General features: G+C 39.5%; 1 protein-coding gene across 1 annotated transcript; it reads right to left on the reverse strand.

Moving 5' to 3' along the window:
* Positions 1-6,124: 6,124 nt before the first annotated feature.
* TEX30 (testis expressed 30) lies at positions 6,125-21,299 on the reverse strand. The gene is made up of 6 exons (XM_036756463.1): positions 21,056-21,299; positions 12,984-13,057; positions 12,486-12,731; positions 8,659-8,710; positions 7,569-7,774; positions 6,125-6,546 (listed from the first exon to the last, which is right to left on the reverse strand). The coding sequence occupies exons 2-6, from the start codon at positions 12,999-13,001 to the stop codon at positions 6,373-6,375; spliced, it is 696 nt and encodes a 231-aa protein (XP_036612358.1). The 5' UTR covers positions 13,002-13,057; positions 21,056-21,299; the 3' UTR covers positions 6,125-6,372.

Here is a 21,299-nt window from a genome sequence, read left to right on the forward strand (position 1 = left end):
TAAGGCTCTGACCTTCAGTGCTCCTGACTGAGAATTTGCAACTTGCCTTTCCTCTGAAGAGTTCATTCGTGCTCCCACTTAGGGGTATTAAGTGCTAAGGCAATCTGAAAGAAACACAATATATTTTTAAGGTCCCTTCCAGCCCTTAATCCTATGATCTGAATGTAACAACCTCTGGTGAGGAGTTGGCTGGCTACAAAAACAACAAACAAAAGCCCTTGGGATTTATAGTTCTTCTCAATTTGGGAAGAGTAGAGACTAACAGGAGATCTACTCTCAGACAGGAGGCAACGGTTTTTCATTGGTAGAGCAGGAGTTTGGGAGACTCTCAAGGAGGAGAGGAGAAGGGAGAGGTGGCGGTCATCTCATGGCAGCTTCACAACCCATGGTAGCCAGTACCTACGGAGGCAGAAATTGCCTCTTTTTAGTGAGATTATTTCATTTATCACAGAATACTAGAACAAAATCAGCATTAAAGAATGAGTCTGACCACTTAATTTTATAATTGAAGAAACTGAAACCCAAAGAGCTGAAATAACTTACCTTCCGAATACTCCTTCCGCTAATGTTCTCATCCTTTTGTAGCATGAAAATAAATGTAGTCAGCAGACTATTAGCTTTCTTTCATGAGAACAGAATCACTATTTATGCGTGACCCATCTAAAATGTATCTACCTCCAATGAGATGTTTTATGCTGGATTAGCTCCTAGACACAATGTCTTTTTGTTCCTTATATTAATGTGTTAACATGGGTTAACTCCAGTTTAGACTACTGAAGAAACCACTCCTTTAAGAAATGAAAAGGAACAATAGCTCCCCCTCCTGCTTGAGATCTATCTTTACACAAGGGTAAATCAAGACCAATTCTCCTGTTCTTTCCTATTTCGGATATTCATGAGTATCCCTAGAGTGCCACACTATTGTTTTCCCCCCACTTAACAGTATTTTATTTTTCCAATTACGTGTAAAGATGGTTTACAACATTTTGAGTTCCAAATTTTTTTCTCCCTCCCTCCCTCCTCCTCCCCCTCCCCAAGATGGCAAGCAATCTGATAGAGGCTATTACATGTACAATCATATTTCCATATTAGTCATGTTGTGAAAGAAGAATCAGAACAAAAGGGAAAAGCCAGAAGAAAAAAACAAAACAAAAAAAGAGAGAAAACAGTATGCTTCGATCTGCATTCTTTGTTCTTTGTCTGGTGTGGAGAGCCCTGTCCATCATGAATCTTTTGGAATTATCAGTGTATTGCTGAGAGGAGCTAAGTCCGTCAAAGTTGGTCATAACACAATGTTGTTGGTGTTGTGCATGTTTTTTTTAAAATACATTTTATTAAGGCCTTTATTTTTACATCATGGAAATTTTTGGATATATTCCCACCCTTCCCTACATCACCCAGGTCTTTACCAAAAGCACTCTTGTAACAAAGACAAGACAGCTAGGTGGCTCAGTGGATAGAGTGCTGGACAAGAACTTAGGAAGACTCATCTTCCGGAATTCAAATCTAGCCACAGACACTTACTAGCTGTGTGACCCTGGGCAAATCATTTAACTATTTGACTCAGTTTCCTCATCTGTAAAGTGAGCTGGGGAAGGAAATGGGAAAACCCTCCAGTATCTTTGCCAAGAAAACCCCAAATGGGGTAATGAAGAGTCAGATGCAATTGAAATGACTGAACAACAAAGATAAACAGCAAAGCCAAAACAAAATGACATCTAAAAGTGTATGCAATATGCTGCCCCATATTCCCTTCACTCTCAAAGAAGGAGCTTTCATCATCTGTCTGCTGAGATCAAGATTGTCTATTACAAACTCTTCAGATTTCGGCTTCCTTTTAATGCTGTCTTAATTGACATTCCTGTAGCCAGTGTTCATATTTTTCTGCTCTTGCGTCTCTTTATTTTACATCAGTTCATACCCTGTTCCTCTGAATTCTCATTCGTGCAAAGGCATTTAACACGATAGCATAGTAAGAAAAGTAACAACGAAATATCCCCCCTATAAAAATGGGATGCACTCTTCCACAAATAAATTATGCCTTCCCTAGGAATAATAAACATAGGTAGGGAAAATTTGGAGCCAGGTATAGCCTGGGCACACACATATGGAGCACAGGTGGCTAAAAGGACACGTGTAGCTGCATGGCTGCTGATGTCTGCTCTGGCTGGGCTCGCTTCCCCCGGTCGAATGAGGCATGCTGTCTGTTGGTCCTATGGTCCATGTGTAGAATCTACCAGGTGTGGCTTCCTCTTCTGTGCCTGTCTCCCATAGCCGCTGTTTGATGCTGCTGCCAGGAACAGATTTATTGGAATGAAGGTATAGAGCTTCTCTCTTTTTCAGGTTTCTGGCTTTAGTCACCATTCTCTACTACACCATAAGAGGGAGAATGGTTTCTTTCTGTCTTTTATCTTAAAGGCCAGGTGCTTTTTGCTAACATGGATTCTAAAAAGATAGAGAGCGTTCACGAACCCAAAAGTGGATTGGGGAAAACCCTCAATGACGTCCCTCACCAGGAGGTGTGTGTGAGTGGAGGGAATGTATGGCAGGAAGGGGCAGAGGTATCCCTTCTCAGAGCTTTGACAGCAATGGGCATTTGTTTTCTCTCCAAGAGACTCCATAAAGGAGTTGAGCTCTTAGGAGCACATACAGCAGTCCCAGCTAACTTGTGCCCATAGGCTTAGGTCTCTAAAGGCAGGGTCTCTTGTGGGAAATCTCACGTTGATGTCATTAGCAGTTTTTTGCAGCCACTTGCTCAATGTCTTATTGACACACTATAACCAGCAAGCAGTAGGGTGTCTGGGAGTGTTCAGGGAGAACTAGCACCTCTGGTGTGAAGGCTCCCAGTCCCTTTTCGGGGCCACTCATCCACCACCCAACCCTCAACTGTGGCTCCAAGAAGTTGTACCATGTGCAGCAGCCATGCCCTGGTAAAACCAACTCGGCGGACAGGATAAACCAGGTTGAGGGTCACCAATGGCCTCATTAGTGAATTAGGGGGATGTCTACCCCAAGCATGTAAAGATGCCCCCTAGTGGAACGGACTGATGAGAACAATTTGTTTGAAGCAAGTACTTCTGTAGAGAGCTTACACCTTGGCCAGATATTGAAGACACTAAGGTCATCCACTGCATCCCCAGCTGTTGCCAGTCATTGTGACTTTTATCTCGCCCCTGGACTTCAATGACTGGAAGATAGAGTGAGGCTGATGACTTTGTGCAACTCTGTCACATTTAAATTCAATTCAAGGGCAAATGAAGACATTGCTCCATAGTGTCATTGGTCCTCTTCAAAAATGAGGGACTAACAACCAGTAAGTATCATTTATAAGTAGCCTTTACAACAACCCCCCACCCCCACCTTGGGGCCTGTTTAGGGCCTGGTCCTCAAGTGTCTCAATTCCAAAATTCTTTTGGCTCCTAGGCAAATAAATAGAAGGGGGTAAGGCAAAGAAACAAATGCTAAACCCATTCTCCTGCCTTTATTATATTTATGTGATTGAGGCCACCCCAGGTTAAGCTCATCACCATGCAAACTCAAGCCCTGACACCAGTCCCCTTGCTTGGAGGTCCAGTGGGTGAGTATCCCACCTTCAGGTTCCCTCTGCCCCCTCCAATCTCCCTCTCCCCACTCCTTTCCTGCCTCCCTTTGCACGTCTCCCCTCATTAGACTGTAGCTCCTGGAGGACAGTAAATGTTTTTCTTTTTATTAATTGTATCCCCTTAGCTTACCTTGTCATTCAAGATTCTCTCTTGCTAGGCAGAAATCATGACCTACTTTAAGTAAACAGCAGAGTGGGTATTTGCAAATTTAAATCAGTTTTAAAGACCATAAACTTCAGAGACAATGCACTTTGTGGGGCAGCTAGATGGTGCAGTGGATAGTGTGTCAGGCCTAGAATTGACAAGATCTGAGTTCAAATCTGACCTCAGATACTTAGCTGTGTGACCCTGGGCAAGCCACTTAACCTCCACCTTCCTTCGTTTCTTCATCTGTAAAATGGATGTAATAGCACTAATCTCCAAGGGTTCTGGTGAGGATCAAATGAGGTAATTTTAAAGCCCTTAGGACAATGCCCAGCACATAGTAAGCGCTATACAGTTATACCTTCCACATCTCGACTTTCCACATCATGACTTTCCCCATTGTGGTTTCAATAAGAAATTAAATGGGGTCAGCATAAGAAATTAAATGGGAATTTGGTTGGAGTTTTGTGGAAGCTGCGGATGACACTTGAAGGCCAGCAGATGCCATAGAAAAAGTTTAGAAACTCAGAAATGCAAAAACTATATGTATCGTAAGGTACGGTATCAACATATTTTATCATTTAATACCAACTTAACATCAACTAATCATTAATATCATTTAAATTCAGACATTGTCCTGGTACAAAAGGCTAAAAAAATTTTGTGGGAATTTTCCAGGTGGAAGGGGTGCCACCGCACCCTAATCCCCATGGTATGGAAGGGATATTAGCTATTATTAACCCTGACAGTGGATGTCCCTCATCAAATTGACCCTATGAATAACCAAACATATTTGTATTATATCATCTCCCTTCCACCACCATCCCCCCAACCCCCTACTACTAAATCCTTTGGGTCTAATGTTGTGTTTATCTACCTCTACAGAACACTACATGGACCTTTCCAAGAGAAAAAGTTTGGTTGATGAACTCCCCCAGAACTGTAACATATTTTTATTGGAGCTTTTTTCTACACCTAAGTTATGAGTTCACAGCAGCACAGAATATCAGAGTCAGAAGGAACAACCATATATCCCCTTTCAATTATACCATAGTGGTCATTCAGTCTCTTCTTCAAGGAACTAGTGAGGGAGGACAAATTGTCTCCAGCAATAGCCCATTCCACCTGGGAATAATTAGAGTTTCTTTACGTGAAGCCAAAATCTGGTTCTCTGTAACTTTCTCCAAAGGTAAGCAGAACGAGAGTCCAGTCCCTCCTACAAGAAACAGCCCCTTTAAATCCTTGAATACAGATGTCACATCCTTTCTAAAATCTCCTCTTCAGGCTGTATTTCCAGTTCCTTCAACTAATCCTCAGATGGAAAGATATGGAGGTCTTACATCATTCTTGATTGTTCTCCAGAGGACATTCAATCTAGAACTTTATCAACGCATTTCCTCAAACAAGGCATTGAAAATTAAGCAAAACATTCCCAGATGCAATCTACCCAGCAGAGAATGTAAAAGATTATCATGTTCCTAGTATTGGACACTGATTCTCTTAATGAATCCCAACTACCTTCATTTTTTTTGGCTGTCATATCATACTGACGACTCAGATTGTACTGAATTAAAGCCACCAGATGAATGACTATCTAGTTACATTGCCTTATATTTGTGAAGGTAATTTTTCTAACCTAAATCTAAGTCTTTATATTTATTGGTTGATGCGTTGGTTTCTGCTTAGCTGTAATTTTTGGTATAAGGGAAGGCTTGTATTGGAGAGTGAGGAGGTGGAGACATTAGAAATTGAGTGATGTGAAAAAGAGTATCAAATCTAAAAAAAATACTTTTTTTAATTAAATCTCATCTTACAAGACTGAGTCCAATGGCCTAGCCTGTCAGGATCTTCTAGGATCCTGTTTAATTTAAAGTGTTAACTATAACTCCTAGCTTTGTGCCATCTGCGAATTTGGTAAGCTTATAATCTATAGCTTTATCCAAGTCCAAGACAAAAAATGTTAATTCACTTTGGAATTGTATATATCTTAATTTTTTTGTTTCAAAGAAAAGCTCCCTCTTTTCGCAGTCACCAGATTAACCTCATCATGGCATGTATCTATTGTAAAGATAAATAAAAGATGACAAACACTTACGGGTTTGTTTGCTTGTTTTGTTTTTTTTTTGGTGTACGTTAAGGGATATGAAAATAACTTCTTCTTTGTTTACCAGAGAAAGTATTAGTTACGTGCTTATATGACTGGCTTTACTTATTTGTCCAAACCTGTAATTTCACCAGTACAAGGTGCCAGACTAAAGGATAATTTTATTCACTCTGTAAAATAGCAATTGCACCAAGTGTACTGTATAGTTTAGGTTTTTTTAAAAGAAATTTCTAAAAAAATATTTGATGAATATCAAATTATGTAACAACAAAGTAGCGTAAGTGGGAAAAACCATATATTTAATTTTTGAAAAAGCAGATTTCATAAAAGCCACTGAGATCTATCAGAACCTTAACATTTTCACATATCATTTTTTAACAAGGTAACATTTGCTTTCAAAGCATATTACTAAGACATATTAAACAGGTCTAACACATGCCTGACAATTTGGAGAGATTTGCTGTTTTGCATATCAAATCAAATATACAAATCCCAAATGACACACGGCTTTTAATCAATGAGCTATTTCTTGCCCAGTTCAATGACTTCTTGGATCCAAGAAAGAACACTTGAGTTGATTTCCTTCAAAACATCATCTGCAGATCGTCCTTTCACAGTCATGGAATGACTGGCTCTTTTAACCCAGTGGATCTTAGTAGGGGCTTTCATTGTCTTTGCTACTTTCTCCAGCAATTTCTAAAAGAAAACATATGTAGAGGAAAATAAATTGAATGTTAATTTTGTGATTGTGCTCCATCATCCCAACTACCAAGTAAGTTACTAGGACTTTCTCACCTCCCCCTCTTTTAATATATGCAAAGATACTCATCTAATGTCTGAGACAGCCCATCTCTCTCCGCTCCTGAGGGACAACAATTTGCTAAGCATTTATTATTGATAATTGATAATAATAATATTATTGATATTGATAATTTTTAGTTGTAGGTCAGTTGAATTGTGTATGGAACCTCCCAAAGACAAATTCGGATGTTTGGGGAACTATGCTAAAACCTTTACTTATTGGTATATTATTACAGCACCATATTAAATGCATTTCTTTTTAATAAACATTTTCTCTCCCTCTCACTTCCTCCATACCTACTGAAAAAAAAAAGTTAAGCAAGACAAATTCTTGCATTGGAATATCTAAAAATGTGTGTATTGTTCTGCATCTTGAATCTATCATCTGTCAGGATGTGGGTCAAGTTCTTTATCATCGGTCTTCTAGAATCATGCTGGATCATCACTGAGTTGATCTCAAGTTCTTAAGTCCTTTCAGATGATCCATTTTTACGTTATAGGATGAAGTCAATGTATTAAATATTAACGTCCTTGTCAATGTATAAGGTTATGCTGTACTACAAAGGACTAATATGGCTTATTACTAAAAAGTTGAAAGAATCTACAGAGCTCATAATATAGCTATAACAAAAGATGAAAGTTCTCAACAGACTCCAGATTTCACTTTTCTCGTTCCTGTGTGTCAGCGTTCATTTTCACTCAACCAACTAGCCCTTACCTACCATACAAAATGGGCCAGTGCAACTATGGGATCCATGCTCTTCTCTTCTCTCATGTCTGAGGGTACCTTGGGTATAAAATGAACATGAGCTTGACAAATAAGATCCGCTTTTCTGAATGGATTCTGGATTTCCCAGTTAAGCTTCTTCCTTCCTGAAGAACAACACCTAATAAACGCTCTACAGCACGGTTTTTACCTTTTCACACATCTCGTCGGCAGAGCCAGAAACAAAGAGCACGGGGCGTTTTATAAGCAGCAAACTTTCATTCCTGAGTTTATGTTGCTGCTTTGGACGGTGCAGGGGATACGAAAAGCAAATGAGACCTCGGATAAAGTTGTCAACATCTTCAGGTTCAATCTGACACATCACAGAGGCAGCAGCTCTAGAACCCATTGAACGACCTAGAATCATTTAAAAAAAAAATCAAAAGTCAGCCAGGAGGACTGACAGCAGTGCTATTGTAAAGAAGATCCAACTTCAGAGCTCATCTCCCACCCATGGGAAAGCAGACATTTTTCACTTTGTTCTACACGATGAATATGGCAGTTAGAGAGCCCTCTGCCTCTTGAAGGTCCTAGAACAAATGATAGAAGGTTAATAACAAATCTTGCCCATACAAAAAAAAGTCAAGCTGCCATGATTTTCTGAGGGTCTGAGGCTCAAAGTTGGAGAGCTAGAAGGGACCTCAGAAGTCACCGACTCCAATCTTTTCATTTTATGGATAAGGGAACTGAGGCCTACAAGTGTTAAATGACTTACCCAAGGTTACATAGATTAGTAATAGGCAGGAAAGCTGGGATACGAAACCCAGATCTTCCCTCTCTAAATTGTGCGTTCTTTTCACTGGCTCCCCTTTGACGACAATACAAAGGGATTTTCATGCCTGAACAATAATGGATTAAGGGAAGATGCCTGTCTCCTTTTCTTTGTATCATTTTCTCATGAAAAGTAGACAGCAGATAAAAAATTAAAGTCAGAAAAGTGCTTTGAGATCCTAAGTTATCACTCAAAACAATTTTTAAAAGGATCCCAACATTAGCATTCTGTTCAAAGTGGTTTTGTTACTCTTCTATCACTTCCTCAATACTTAAAGACTCCATCATTTTGTCAGTGTGGGTCCTCCCACCAAAAGAGGCCACAGCACCTCTATGAGCTGCTATGGAGCCAAAATTCATCACCTACTAGCCAATGTAATGTACCTCTTCAGTAATGGACTGCACCTGTGTGTAAAAAAAAGAGAGGGCAATCTTTAAACAACAACTAAATCAGAAGATCAGCAACTTACCTCCAAGGAAAATACCTGCAAGTCTGTATTCATCTGAAGTCTTCAGGTATTCCTAAGAAAAATGAACCAAAAATGGAGAAGGGATTAATGCCGAAAGCGTTCCTCTATGCAGTGATGTAGGATGTTAGCCACAGGAAAACACATAATGTGGATGGTTCTTATATCCATGCTAAATAAAGTACTTGGGTGTACTTTTGAGCTTGAGATTAATCGATGTTTGCTGTCAGGAGCGAACAATATTTAAATATGTGTGGAACTAGACAAAGCCCGGTAACTGATCATTCCTAGAGGTCTCCAGGTAAAGATTGGGTGGCTATTTGTTGAGGCTTTCCTATTCAACTACGGGCTGACTCTGTATTTAAAAAAAAAAAAAAACTAGTATGACCATAGGTTGCATTAATAAACACAAAAGATTTGGAACAAGGGAAGTGCTATGTTCTGACCTCATCAGCTCCCAGCTGAATTGTCTTTGTTTCTAGGAATAACATTTCAGGAAAGACAATGACAGACTTAATGTGCCCCCAGGAGGGTAACCAAGATGGTGAGAGAAAAGGAAGTCATTACTCCCTAGCCTGCCTTCTATATTCCAGTCAAAAGGGACTGTTTATCAAATCCAACACTCCATCTTCAATCTCCATGCATATGGACTGTCATCTCCTATGCCTGGAATATTCTCCCTCCTCAAATTAATCTTTATTGTCTTTATTTCAGATACCACTTACTCCAGTGAACCTTTTTCCCCCCAATACCCCTACCTAAACATATACTCTTCACACCCCAACTATTTCTAGCGGAGTCTGGTTCTCCCCTTGGTCATTATCAAGGCCTATTTTGCACTTAACTTACCTTCATTCATTTGCTATCCATCACTCATACTCCAGCAGAATTTAAAAACACCTTAAGGAACGGGATTATTTTATTTGTTGCATCCCAAGTGCCTAGCACAACAGCGCTTAAGATGTATTTGTTTCGTTGAACAGGGCATGATTAGCCTAGGGAAGACTAAGGAGAGATTAAGGTAGATGGGAGGGAATAACACAGCTATCTTCAAGTATTGGATACCATGTCTGTAATAAGGACAAGTTCATTATGTTTTACTTCACCCCCCAGAGAAGAACTATGAGAAATTGGTAAAAAGTTTCATAGACTCTCTCTCAGATAGGATGTCGTTGGGTTGGAATACTCCCGTGGCACAGAAAGTGAGCTGGTTGATTTAGGAAAACATGGAAAGCTTCGGACCTATGATGGAAGATGCTATCCACCCTCAGAGAAACAGATGACAGGTGGAAATAAGCATAGTACAGTCTTACATATATGTGTATGAATATATATGTGTATACATGTATATTTATAGATATCTATGTGTGTGTATGTTTATAGATACCTGTGTGTATATACGTATATATGTATGTATATGTATGTGTATATATATATATATATATATATATATTACATATACACACACCCATATATATACATGCTTAATTGTAGCCTTTTGGGGGGGAGGAGAAAAATAAAGTGAAATGTGTACAGCAGAGAACAAAAGAAAACCGACAAGGAAATAAAGAAAAGCTGGGCAGCTCTGAAAACAATATGTAGCATATATTATATAGGTTTTCTTATATTCTTTTATATTGAATCCTCTCCTATGATCTGCTATGTACATGACATTTTTTTTTCTTTTCTAATTTTGTATTTATTTAAAATTTTAAAAAATATATTAGAAAAAAAAGAAAAACCTATTAGGAAGATGGGAGGTTCACAGGTATTACACATTGTACATGTTTTTGGACTTTCTAAATGTATTCATCAGTTGTGCTTTCTTTTTCCTCTCCAAAAATACCAAAATACTATTTGTCATATGGGATGGCTCTTGGGAAGAGAGATGAGGAAAGATGCATGGGATACTATGATGACGTAAGAAACAGAAAACATCAATAAAAAAGAAAATAAGAAAAAAGAAGAAATAGAAAAAGAAATTAAAAAATAGAAATTTTTAAAAAGAAACAGAAAAAAAGAAATCTCAAGGAGATTTTGGCTTAATGAAAGGAAAATCTTCCTAAAAATCAAAGTTGTCCAGAATTAGAATGGGCTGCCTCAGAAGGTGATGGGTTTCTCAGACTTGGTGGTGACTTTCAAACATGGGTTTGATGGGTGACAAGCCAGCCTCTCAGGTCCCTTTCAACTCTGAGACTCTGTAAGAAGTTCCAAATCAAAATAATATTTCATATGTATAGCAAGATGCTGCTTTACTAGGAATACCTGTGGCCCTCTTCAAGTCTGTGAAAATCCATGAAAAATATACCACCCAAGGTTCTAAAGGTATTTTTCATTTTTCAGTTCCACAACACTTATTAATTGCAAAGCACTACGCTTAGCACAAAGATGAATGTAAAACATGAGACATGGTCTCTTCCTTAAGGAACTTTCAGTCAGTACTAGAGCACAAGTACAAAATGTTAAAGCAAAATGTTACAAAAAAAAACAAAACAAAGAAGGGAGGAGTTCCATTCAGCTTAAATCAAACAAAGTTTTATAGGGCAAGTAGCGTTTTAGCTAGGCTTTGAGGATGTGTAGGATTTCAACTGGGAGAGATGTTGAAGGTGGCGTTGTTTCAAAGAGCACCAAAGACATATGGCGAACAGTGAACAGTCTTATTCAGCTAGAACTGAATATAAAGTGAGTAACTGGAGCTAAAGCGGGAGAAGTGGATGGCAACCAACTAGTTGGTGGGCTTTAGACTTTAGACTTTAATAAGCAACAGGAAGCCACTGAAAGTTTTGGGTGTGGGGGAGTGACATGAACAGAGCTGTGCTTTAGAAGCATAATCTGACGGTATTGTTAAGATAGCCTGAAGAAGGAACAGATCACACAAGCAGAGCCTACAAAGTTTTGCTATAACCCCATGCTCTAGTATCAGTTTAGAATTCCAGGGCTACAGCAATACTTCCATTAGACTGAGATTCCTTGGAAATGCCACTGGGCTGCAATTGTGATGCTGGGCTTATCGCCATAGAAACACAGCACCATGTAAACACCACAGCAAACAGGAGAATTTTCTGATAAAAGTTTTAATTTGCCCCCCAAAAAAGTTATTTGTAAGGATATAGCTTCCACGGCCCTCCATTTTCTACTAAATGGGCCCAGAGCTCCTGAATTTGGTATTCAAGGTCATCAACAGTCTGACCCAAACATACCTTTGTGCCTTATTATTCACCATCTCCTCTTTCACTACTTGGCCACCCCCATGAAGCCTTCCCTGAATCACCTATGGCCAGAAATGACAGCTCCCCTCTTGAATTCCCATATTTTGTTTATACTTCTCAGATGGCATTTTCGACACAACACTATGTATTTCAGTTACTGGTATACACTTCATTATTGTTTTTAATTTTAAAAATAGTGAACACTTGCATAGTACTCTAAGTTCTTTAACATGCCTTATTTATATGCATTATCTCATTTGATTTTCACACAACCTTACGAGGTAGAAACTGTTATTATCCTCTTTTTACAGATGAGGAAACTGAGGCTGGGAGAAGTTAAGTGATTTGCCAAAGGGCCCACCACTAACAAAATGTCTGAGGCAGATCTCTGAAGCAGGATTTGAAAGTCTTCCTGACTCTGGGTTCAGCCCTCTCTAACAACTATCGCAACTGTCTTAAGGAAAGTGGCCACATCTCGCCTAATAGTAGGTTTTCTATACGTGTCTGTTGAATAAACACCCCTAAGACGCTAGCCAAAACCTGAACCAAATGAATATATTCATTTTCACTGGACTTTTTTCAACAGAATCTTTATGAAACACAGCAACTGACTTATCTTACCAAAACTGCTTTATATGCCTTTATTCTGTACGTAATATTGAGGCCTTTGCAAGTAAACCTCAGGCACAGGATCCCACGAGTCGCAAGATGGTTTGCCAGTGACTTCAAGTGAGGAAAATTCATATCTCCTGCGGCTCCATGGGTAAGAATCACTGCATATATTAACACCTGGTCAGTTAATATCTTGTCAGGGACAGAACAAACAGCATCTATAGTCTTATTTCCAAAAGGTATTTTCACTTTAACCTACAAAGGAAAAGACCAAAGGGACAAATAATTACTTCATAGTCTGAGTAACAGTAGTCAGATTGTTTAGCTCTGAGAGATAGCCCGGCATCTGCCACGGAGCTACAACGCCTGGTCGCAAGAGAGAACAAGATTAAAAACAAGTAAGACTATTACTGGAGACTGAAACTGGAAGGAAAAGATGGCCTGAAGTTACACATCTTAGAAAAAAGAGAAAGAGAAATAAGGTACATGAATGAACACATACATTACCTCTGTATAATTACTCATTTTCAGGATCAATTTAGAAACTCAGCGTGTATTTCTTTGAAGCAAACACCTCTGACCTGCAATCAGAAAAAAAATACTGAGGCGAATGAACACTGAGCACCTGAGACAAACACGTTAAAAGTCACTTGCCACTCTGAATTGACTCTGACCTCACTGAATGTTAAGTATTGAAGGTTCTTTTCATCATTTCCCATGGTTCCCATGGATACTCTTCATTGGTTTTATGACCAAGGAGAGTGAGTAATAAATAGAACAGAGTATGACACCAAGGCAACATGGCACAATGGGAAAACGTTGAGTTTTGCTAGTGACCTTCAACCTGTGGGACCTTACTCAAATCATTTTTTGGAACTCCATCCTATCTCTAATGACAACAATGGTGATGATGATGATGACAGCTAGTACTGACAAAGTGAGAGAGGCACTATTATCCTCATTTTGTAGATGGTGAAAATGAAGTCGAGATAAGTGACTTACCCAGGGTCACACAACCAGTAATGTCTGAGGGAAGACTTGAAACTCTGGTCTTCCTTTATTGCCAGTCCAGCAATTTATCTACTATCAAGCTTCTAATAAAATGAGGGAATTGACTTTGATGGCTTCCAAGGTACTTTCCAGGGCTAAAGCTATGATCCTATGTTATACTGGTTTGAAAAATCAACATGGCAGCTTGGATCAAATGGGCCAGCTGGAAGAGGCTGCTTCCTCTCCAAAAGAAGTAGAATCCCAGAGATATCTGAAAAGGTCTCTCAACAAAAACCTTGGACTGTGGTGAAAGCTCAACAGTGAGTCCTAGCACAAATAAATGTAATGAACTCCACTAACCTGGTGTTGAAAGAGAGAATCCTGCATCAGTGATACCATTTTACCATGATACAATCAGAGCTCCAGAGATGGAAAAGGACCTTAGAGGCCAATTAGTCTAATCACCTATCACAGTTAATGAAAGTAAGGCCCAATAAGGTTAGGTGATATGCCCTAAGGCATACAGGTTGTGTCAGTGCAAGATTTTTTACCATGTCCTCTGAATACAGAGCCATGTTCTTTCCATTGGAACGCACAACATACTATCTTGGGAAGGCCATGCCTGGAATATAGTCTTTCCCAATCTCTGACTTTCAGAGTCCTTCACTTTCTAATTCTCACTAATTTGATGCATTAAGAATCTAATTTATAGAAGGCATCGCACTCAACCAGCGCATTCACAGATGAATAAGATAGAGTCCCTTTTCTCAACTTCAAGCCCCCTCCTCCAGGAAGCACTTTCTGAATAACCCCATGCCTTGGGTAAAAATACTTCTTCCTCAAGTTTTCCTTAGAGAGAGTGGATCATCTGGATTCCTTTGGCCCCATCACTCCCATCCTTATATTATAATTGCCTATATACCTCACAAAATAATACAAGCTCTCTAAGATAAAAATCTATTTAATTTTTAAAAAATCTTAACATCCCACCAGTTACACACGTGCCTTGAATGTAGCGGATGTTTGATAAATGTTTGCTGAATTGAAATGAACAGTAGTCTAAAGATCATTAACCCCAGTCACAGCCAACCGCAACTAGGGCTTCGGTGCCCTGACAGTATTTAGAGATGGTCCTCTTCTATTTTTTCATTACTAATTTACCTGTCAAAACCTTCTATCGTTCATACCATAACCACTGCCAAGGTCCCTACTATTCCCTTGTTGAACCAGCCCTTCTTACCTTTTCTAGGGACTTAAACCTCTCCTTTCTCCTGCTCTCCCCCCAACCTTCGAGAACTCAGTATTTGTTGTGGCAACGGTTAGAAGGAACATTCTAGAATATTTCAGGAGTGGTATTAACTGTAGGCAGGCAATGGTAATCCATACAGTCTTTAAGTCACTGGAACAGGCCTGGTCTTGTCCAGGTGGCAGAAAGTTAACATAGGTGTCCACACGATTAGCCAATAAACATGGAGACAGATTGGGGAGACCAACCCTTTCACTTTAGAAAGGAAAACTGAGCTTCAGAAAAGAGACATAACATGTCCAAGGTCAATCACGGAAATGTTTCTTCACACATACACATAGAAAGGGGCACCTAGATGGATAGAGCACTGTCTGGTCTTAGACATTTACTAGTAAGCTGTGTGACTCTGTCATTTAACTCTGTCTGACTCAGTTTCCTCATCTGTAAAATGAACTGGAGAAGGAAATGTCAAATCACTTCAGTGTCTTTGCCAAGAAAACCCCAAATAAGGTCAGTAAAAACAACTCAACAACAAAGAAAATAAAAAGGGACAAAATGTCAGAATGTAGTGAACAAGCATTCATTAAGAACTTACTAAATGACAAGTCAAGCTAGATGCTGAGAACACACAAAAGGCAAAAATAGTCTCTGCCCTCAAGTATCTTACATTCACAAGGAGAAAATAACATATCTTCTACAAATACATATACAGCAGAAGGAAGGCAGCAATCTCATTAAGTTTCTCCCTTGATGAGGTGGGGTCAAAATGGCAGAGTAAAAGCAGGGACTCACCTAAATTCTCCCAAATTTCTCTCCAAACAACTTTAAAATAATACCTAAAATAGAATTCTCGACTAGAACCCTGGAGTAGGAAAACCAACAAAAGGTTGGGGTGAAATGATTTTCCAGCCCAAGACAACTTAGGAGGGTGGCAGGAAAGTTCTATCTCACTAGAGAGGTAGTTGGGTCTTGCAATATTAGGTAAGGTGGGACTTTCTTACTGTTTTCTCTTTTGGAGCACTTATTTAATCAAGTGCCCTTGAAGAGTTTGGCCTTTGTTTCTTTGATTAAATTAGGAGTCTTTAATGACCTCCTTGCCTAGTTTACATGGGTTTAAGTCACGTATTTGTGATGCCAGAAGCTTTTAGGCTACATGGGTCTGAGTCCCATGTTTGTGACACTTCTAGGTCATGTGGGTTTGAGTCAAATGTTGTGACACCCTTTGACCCTGAACAAGGTATATAAACTCAGAGGTTGGCTTTTTTTTTTCCTTTGGGGGCTCACTCATGGAAGAAGTGTTGACACTCTGGGCAAGCTGTTGTAACTGCTGTGAGCCACGCCCCCCCCCCCCCCAGCTTTGCTAATCCAGATGCTGGTTTGTATTTGCTCTGTTTATATATTTGTTTGTATCTGCTCTGAAGTTCAAGGTGTTGGCTTTTTCTCCTGAACTAAGTGAGTTATGTATGTACATTTGATTAAAGTGAGATTGTTAACCCCTTAAAGTTACTTTCCTTAGTAAAGCAGATGAAAGAACCTGTGCTGGCAGCCTTCTTGTTGGTGGTCTTGTGTTGGGTCTTTCATCCCCACAACAGCTGCTAGCCAAATTGTTGTTGCAGGTCTGTGGCACAGTGTAATGCAGGCCCTGCCCCAGCAAACCAGCATCAGGCCTTGAAGGTGGCTACATAGACAGCTACAGCCTCTGGAGCTCTCAACCCACAAAGGGTAAGGGGGTCAAATAACTGGTCAAAAGGAGATTACAGGGGATTCTTTGTTGGTTCTGTTGCATTGCTCATACACAATGCCCCATCATAATCCCAGGGCGAAGAGAACTAGCCTACTAGTGCTTGCTACTGCAGGGACCCTGGTCACAGTTCCAGGGCGGAGAAAAGTGCTTGTGGTCACTTATAAAGGTGCAGGGGCCCTGGTGTCGGGTCCATGGCAGAAAAAAGTATTTATGGCCACAAGGGAGCAGGAGCCCTGGTCAGAGGTCCTGGGTGAAAAAGAGTGCTTTTTATTGCTCACAGACCAGAGTACAGGCCAGGAGAGCAGCAGTCACACCTTTCCTTAGATTATACCACCTTGGAAGAGCTGAAAACTTACAGACTCCCCCCCGAACTAGCTCTGAAAACAGAAGCAACACAAAAACCTGAAACTTGGGACAGTATCCCCTCCAATCTGGGAGCAGAGTTCAATTTTAACATAAAGTTTAAAGTCAAGAAGCAGGCTAGAAAAATGAGCAAACAACAAAAAACAAGAACCTGGCCACAGGAAGTTACGATGGTGACAGGGAATATCAAGGCTCATGGATCAACTCATTAGAAGACAAGTCAAAATAGTTATATGCAACACCTCAAAGACAAATGTGAATTGAATGTAAATATAAAAAGAATTCCTGGAAGAGTTCGAAAGATTTTAAAAATCAAATAAGAAAGAGAAAAAACTGGGAGAAAAATGGGAGTGATGAAAGAAAATTATGAAAAGGAGAAGCAACATCTTGGTGCAAGAAACAAAAAAAATACTGAAGAAAACAGTACCTTAAAAAACAGTATTGGCCAAAGAGGCACAAAAATCCACTAAAGAAAAGAACTCCTTAAAAAGCTGAATTGGCCAAATGGAAAAAGAGATATAAAAGCTCACTGAAGAAAATTATTCCTTAAAAATTAGAATTGGGAAAATGAAAGCTAATGAGATATCAAGAAAATAACAAAATCAAAAGAATGAAAAAAATAGAAGAAAATATCAGCATCTCATTAGAAAAACAAATGACCTGGAAAATACACTGAGGAGATATAATTTAAGACTTATTAGACTACCTGAAAGCCATGATCAGAAAATGAGCCTAGATACTATATTTCAAAAAATTATCAAGGAAAATTGCCCTGATATCCTAGAACCAGAGGGTAAAACAGACATTGAAAGAATCCACCAATTAACTCCTGAAAGAGATCCCAAGAAAACAGCATGGCAGAAACTAGGTAGAGACAAACATCTCACACTGTATACCAAAATAAAGTCAAAATGGATACATAATTTAGACATAAAGGGTGATACAATACACAAATCAGGAGAGCAAAGAATAGTTTACCTGCCAGCTCTATGGAGAAGGGAAGAATGTATGACCAAACAAGAGATAGAGAGCATTATGAAAAACAAAATAGATAATTTTGATCACGTTAAATTAAAAAGGTTTTACACAAACAAAATCAATGCAACTAAGGAGGGAAGCAGAAAGCAAGGAAACAATTTTTTTACAGCAAGTGTTTCTGATAAAAGTCTCATTTCTCAAATATATAGAGAAGTGAGTCAAATTTATAAAATACAAGGCATTCCTCAAGTGATAAATAGTCAAAGGATATGAACTGGTAGTTTTCAGATGAAGAAATTAAAGTTATCTACAGGCATATGAAAAAGTGCTTTAAATACACTTTTAATTAGAGAAATGCAAATCAATTTTGCAAATTTTCTGCAAATTAAAACAACTCATACCTATTAGACTGGCTAACATGACAGAAAAAGAAAATGATAGATGTTGGAGAAGCTGTAGGAAAATTGGAACACTAATGCATTGTTGGTGGAGTTGTGAATTGATCATTGCCTTAGATCATAGACCATTCTGGAGAGCAATTTGGAACTATGCCCAAAGGGCTATAAAATTGTGCATACCCTTTGACCCAGCAATACCACTAAAAGGTCTGTATCCCAAAGAGATCATAAAGAAGGGAAAAGGACTCACATGTACAAAAACATTTATAGCAACTTTTTGTAGTGGCAAAGAATTGGAAACTGAAGGGGTGCCCATCAACTAGGGAATGGCTAAACAAGCTGTTATGAATGTAATGAAATTTTATTGTGTAATAAGAAATGATGAGCAGGCAGATTTCAGAAAAATCTGGAAAGACTTACATGAACTGATGCTGAGTGAAGTGAGCAGAACCAAGGCAACACTGTACACAGTTACAACATTGTGTGATGATCAACTGTGATAAACTTAGCTCTTCTCAGCAATACAATGACCCAAGACAATTCCACAAAGTTCATGATGGAAAATGCTATTCACACATCCAGAGAAAGAACTGATGGAGTCTGGATGCAGATCAAAGCAAATCGTTTTCACTTTGGTTTTTTTCCCCATTTTCTTTTTACCTTTTGTTCTGTTTCTTCTTTCACAACATCACTAGCGTGGAAATATGTTTAACATGATTGCACATGTACAACCTATATCAGATTGCTTGCTGTTTTGGGGAGGGGAAGCAGAGGGAGAGAGGGAAAAGAATGTGGAACTCAAATTTTATAAAAATGAATGTTGAAAACTATCTTTACATGCAATTAGAAAAAAATATTATTTACATTAAAAAAAAGAGATCCCAAAATGAAAACTCCCAGGGATATTACAGCCAAATTCCAAAGCTCCCAGGGTCAAGGAGAAATGTTGCAAGCCGCCAGAAACAATTCAAATATCATTGAGCCACAGTCAACATAACACAAAATTTAGCTGCTTCTATATTAAAGATAAATACACAGTTAGTAATCAAAACTGTGCATGTGAATGGGATGAACTCATTCTTATCTGAATCATTTTGCCAACTCAACCACTATGCAGGAGAAATCTTTGGGAAAAGGCGTAAAGGTCACTGTCTGCCTTGATCACTCTTCTGGCAGGTTACCTCCCTCCCTAGTCTTATCTCCTATCTCACATCCAGCTTGCTCCATCTACCTCCTATAACGAATAGCTAATATGTAAGAGGCATAAACTAGGTTTCTCTCCAATAAAATCAGGTGAAATAAGAATGTCTCTTGTCACCATTTCTAAATAACACAGTACTAGAAATTCTGGCTGTAGCAATAAGACAAGAAAAAGAAACGAAGGGAAAAGAAGAAAAAACTATCCCTTTTTGCAGATGAAACAATGCTGTACTTAAAAGAATCCTAAAGAGTCAACTAAAAATTAATTAAAACAATAATTTCAGCAAACTTACAGGACATAAAATAAATCCACAGAAATCATCAACATTTCCATATAATGCCAATAAAATTCAGCAGGAGCAGAGATGGAAGGTGACATTTCACTCAAAATAACCGCAGAACTTATAAAGTACTTGAAAGTTGATATACAAGGGTCTGCATGAGAGATATATAAATACAACTGCAAACCACTGTTTAACAAAATATAGACCTAAATAACTGGAAAAATGCTCATTGCTCATGGGTAGGAAAAGTCAATATAATAAAATGACAATACTTTCCAAATTAATTTTCTTATTCAAAGCTGCATCAATCAGTAACTAAAGGGTTATTTTACAGAACTAGAAAAAATAAAATTTATACAGTGGATAAAAGCTCAAGAATCTCAAGGGAAGTCATGGGAAAAGTGGGAACAAAGGTAGCAACAGCAATACCAGATTTTAACTATACAATCAAGTATTAAAACAACCAATGGGCTGGCGGACAAGAGGGAAAGAAAATAGATTTCTATTAATTAAATTTAAAAAAAAAAAAAGCAGGATGGCAAGACTACTAGCACTGAGCTCTACCTGGAAGGCCTGAGTTCAAATTCCCATTCTATCACTTACTATGGCTACGATCTTGAGCCTCAATTTTCCTATCTGTAAAATGAGGCGGTTGTATTACATAGAAGACTTCCAGTTCTCAATCTAGGATCCTGTGAACGCTTTCCCTCTTTACCTCTGGGTCTTGACACCCCTAGCTAAGTCCGCTGCAGCCTCGCAGGAGCCTGTTTGGTTACCCCACCTCCGCCCATGTAAGAGAACAAAGCAAGCTAAACACTCCACGAGGTTCTCGATGTCCTTTTACACCCATGAGTGGGAAATTAAACCTGGTGCAACACTGAGGGTAAAGGCAGGCGAATGCTGGAACGCAGAGCAGAAACGCGTGGGAGGAACGCTCAGTAAAACAATCCTGGAGCTACCACCACGGGCCAGACGCAGTGCTGGGCGCTGGGCATGGAAATACATAAGCAACCCCTGTTCCCGCCCTCTGGAGCGCTTACAATCTAGCATGGGAAAGCGGACTGCATAAAGTTTTATCTAACAGCTCTTTCCCGGCCACTAAAAGAGTTGCAATTAAGCACTGAGAGCTTCCTCCCAGATGACCATGCCTCCAATCAGGGCGTTGAAACGCAGCACCCGGAGCACGGGCTTCAGGATCCGCCCAGGAAGAAGCGAAGGGCGGGAAGACGCGCCTAGGTAATTGACACATTGAATCGGGTTGCACCAATCGCTTGCCTGGAGGTTCCTTTCCACGTTTGCACGCCCATACAATTGTGCATACGTAGGCGCAATTGTGTACAGGAGGGGCTCACTTGCTTTGCTCCAAACCTGCTTACCTGGAAAAGCTTGGAGTACACGGGAGGGTTTTGCTGCGCTAGGCTTTCCCACCCCACCTCCGACCCTTCCCGATGCTAGACCCCTGGTCTACTTCGCCTTTTCCTCGATTTTGGCCCCTCCCCGCGCTGCGGAAAGCGCCGCTTGCGTGCGATCTACGTTTGCTGCCGCAGCGACTCAGTAATAAAATAGTTCGTGAACATTTCTTGAGCGGCCGCTGTATGCCAGGTTCGGTTTTCAGCTGCT

Source organism: Trichosurus vulpecula, chromosome 4, assembly GCF_011100635.1.
Source record: "Trichosurus vulpecula isolate mTriVul1 chromosome 4, mTriVul1.pri, whole genome shotgun sequence".
Classification (NCBI taxonomy): domain Eukaryota; kingdom Metazoa; phylum Chordata; class Mammalia; order Diprotodontia; family Phalangeridae; genus Trichosurus; species Trichosurus vulpecula.

Coding starts and splice junctions, on each gene's coding strand:
- TEX30 (XM_036756463.1), bottom strand. Junction 7,775..8,658: donor TGCAGGTATTTTCCTTGGAG/GTAAGTTGCTGA, acceptor AAATGATTCTAG/GTCGTTCAATGGGTTCTAGA. Junction 6,547..7,568: donor CCGACGAGATGTGTGAAAAG/GTAAAAACCGTG, acceptor GTTTTCTTTTAG/AAATTGCTGGAGAAAGTAGC.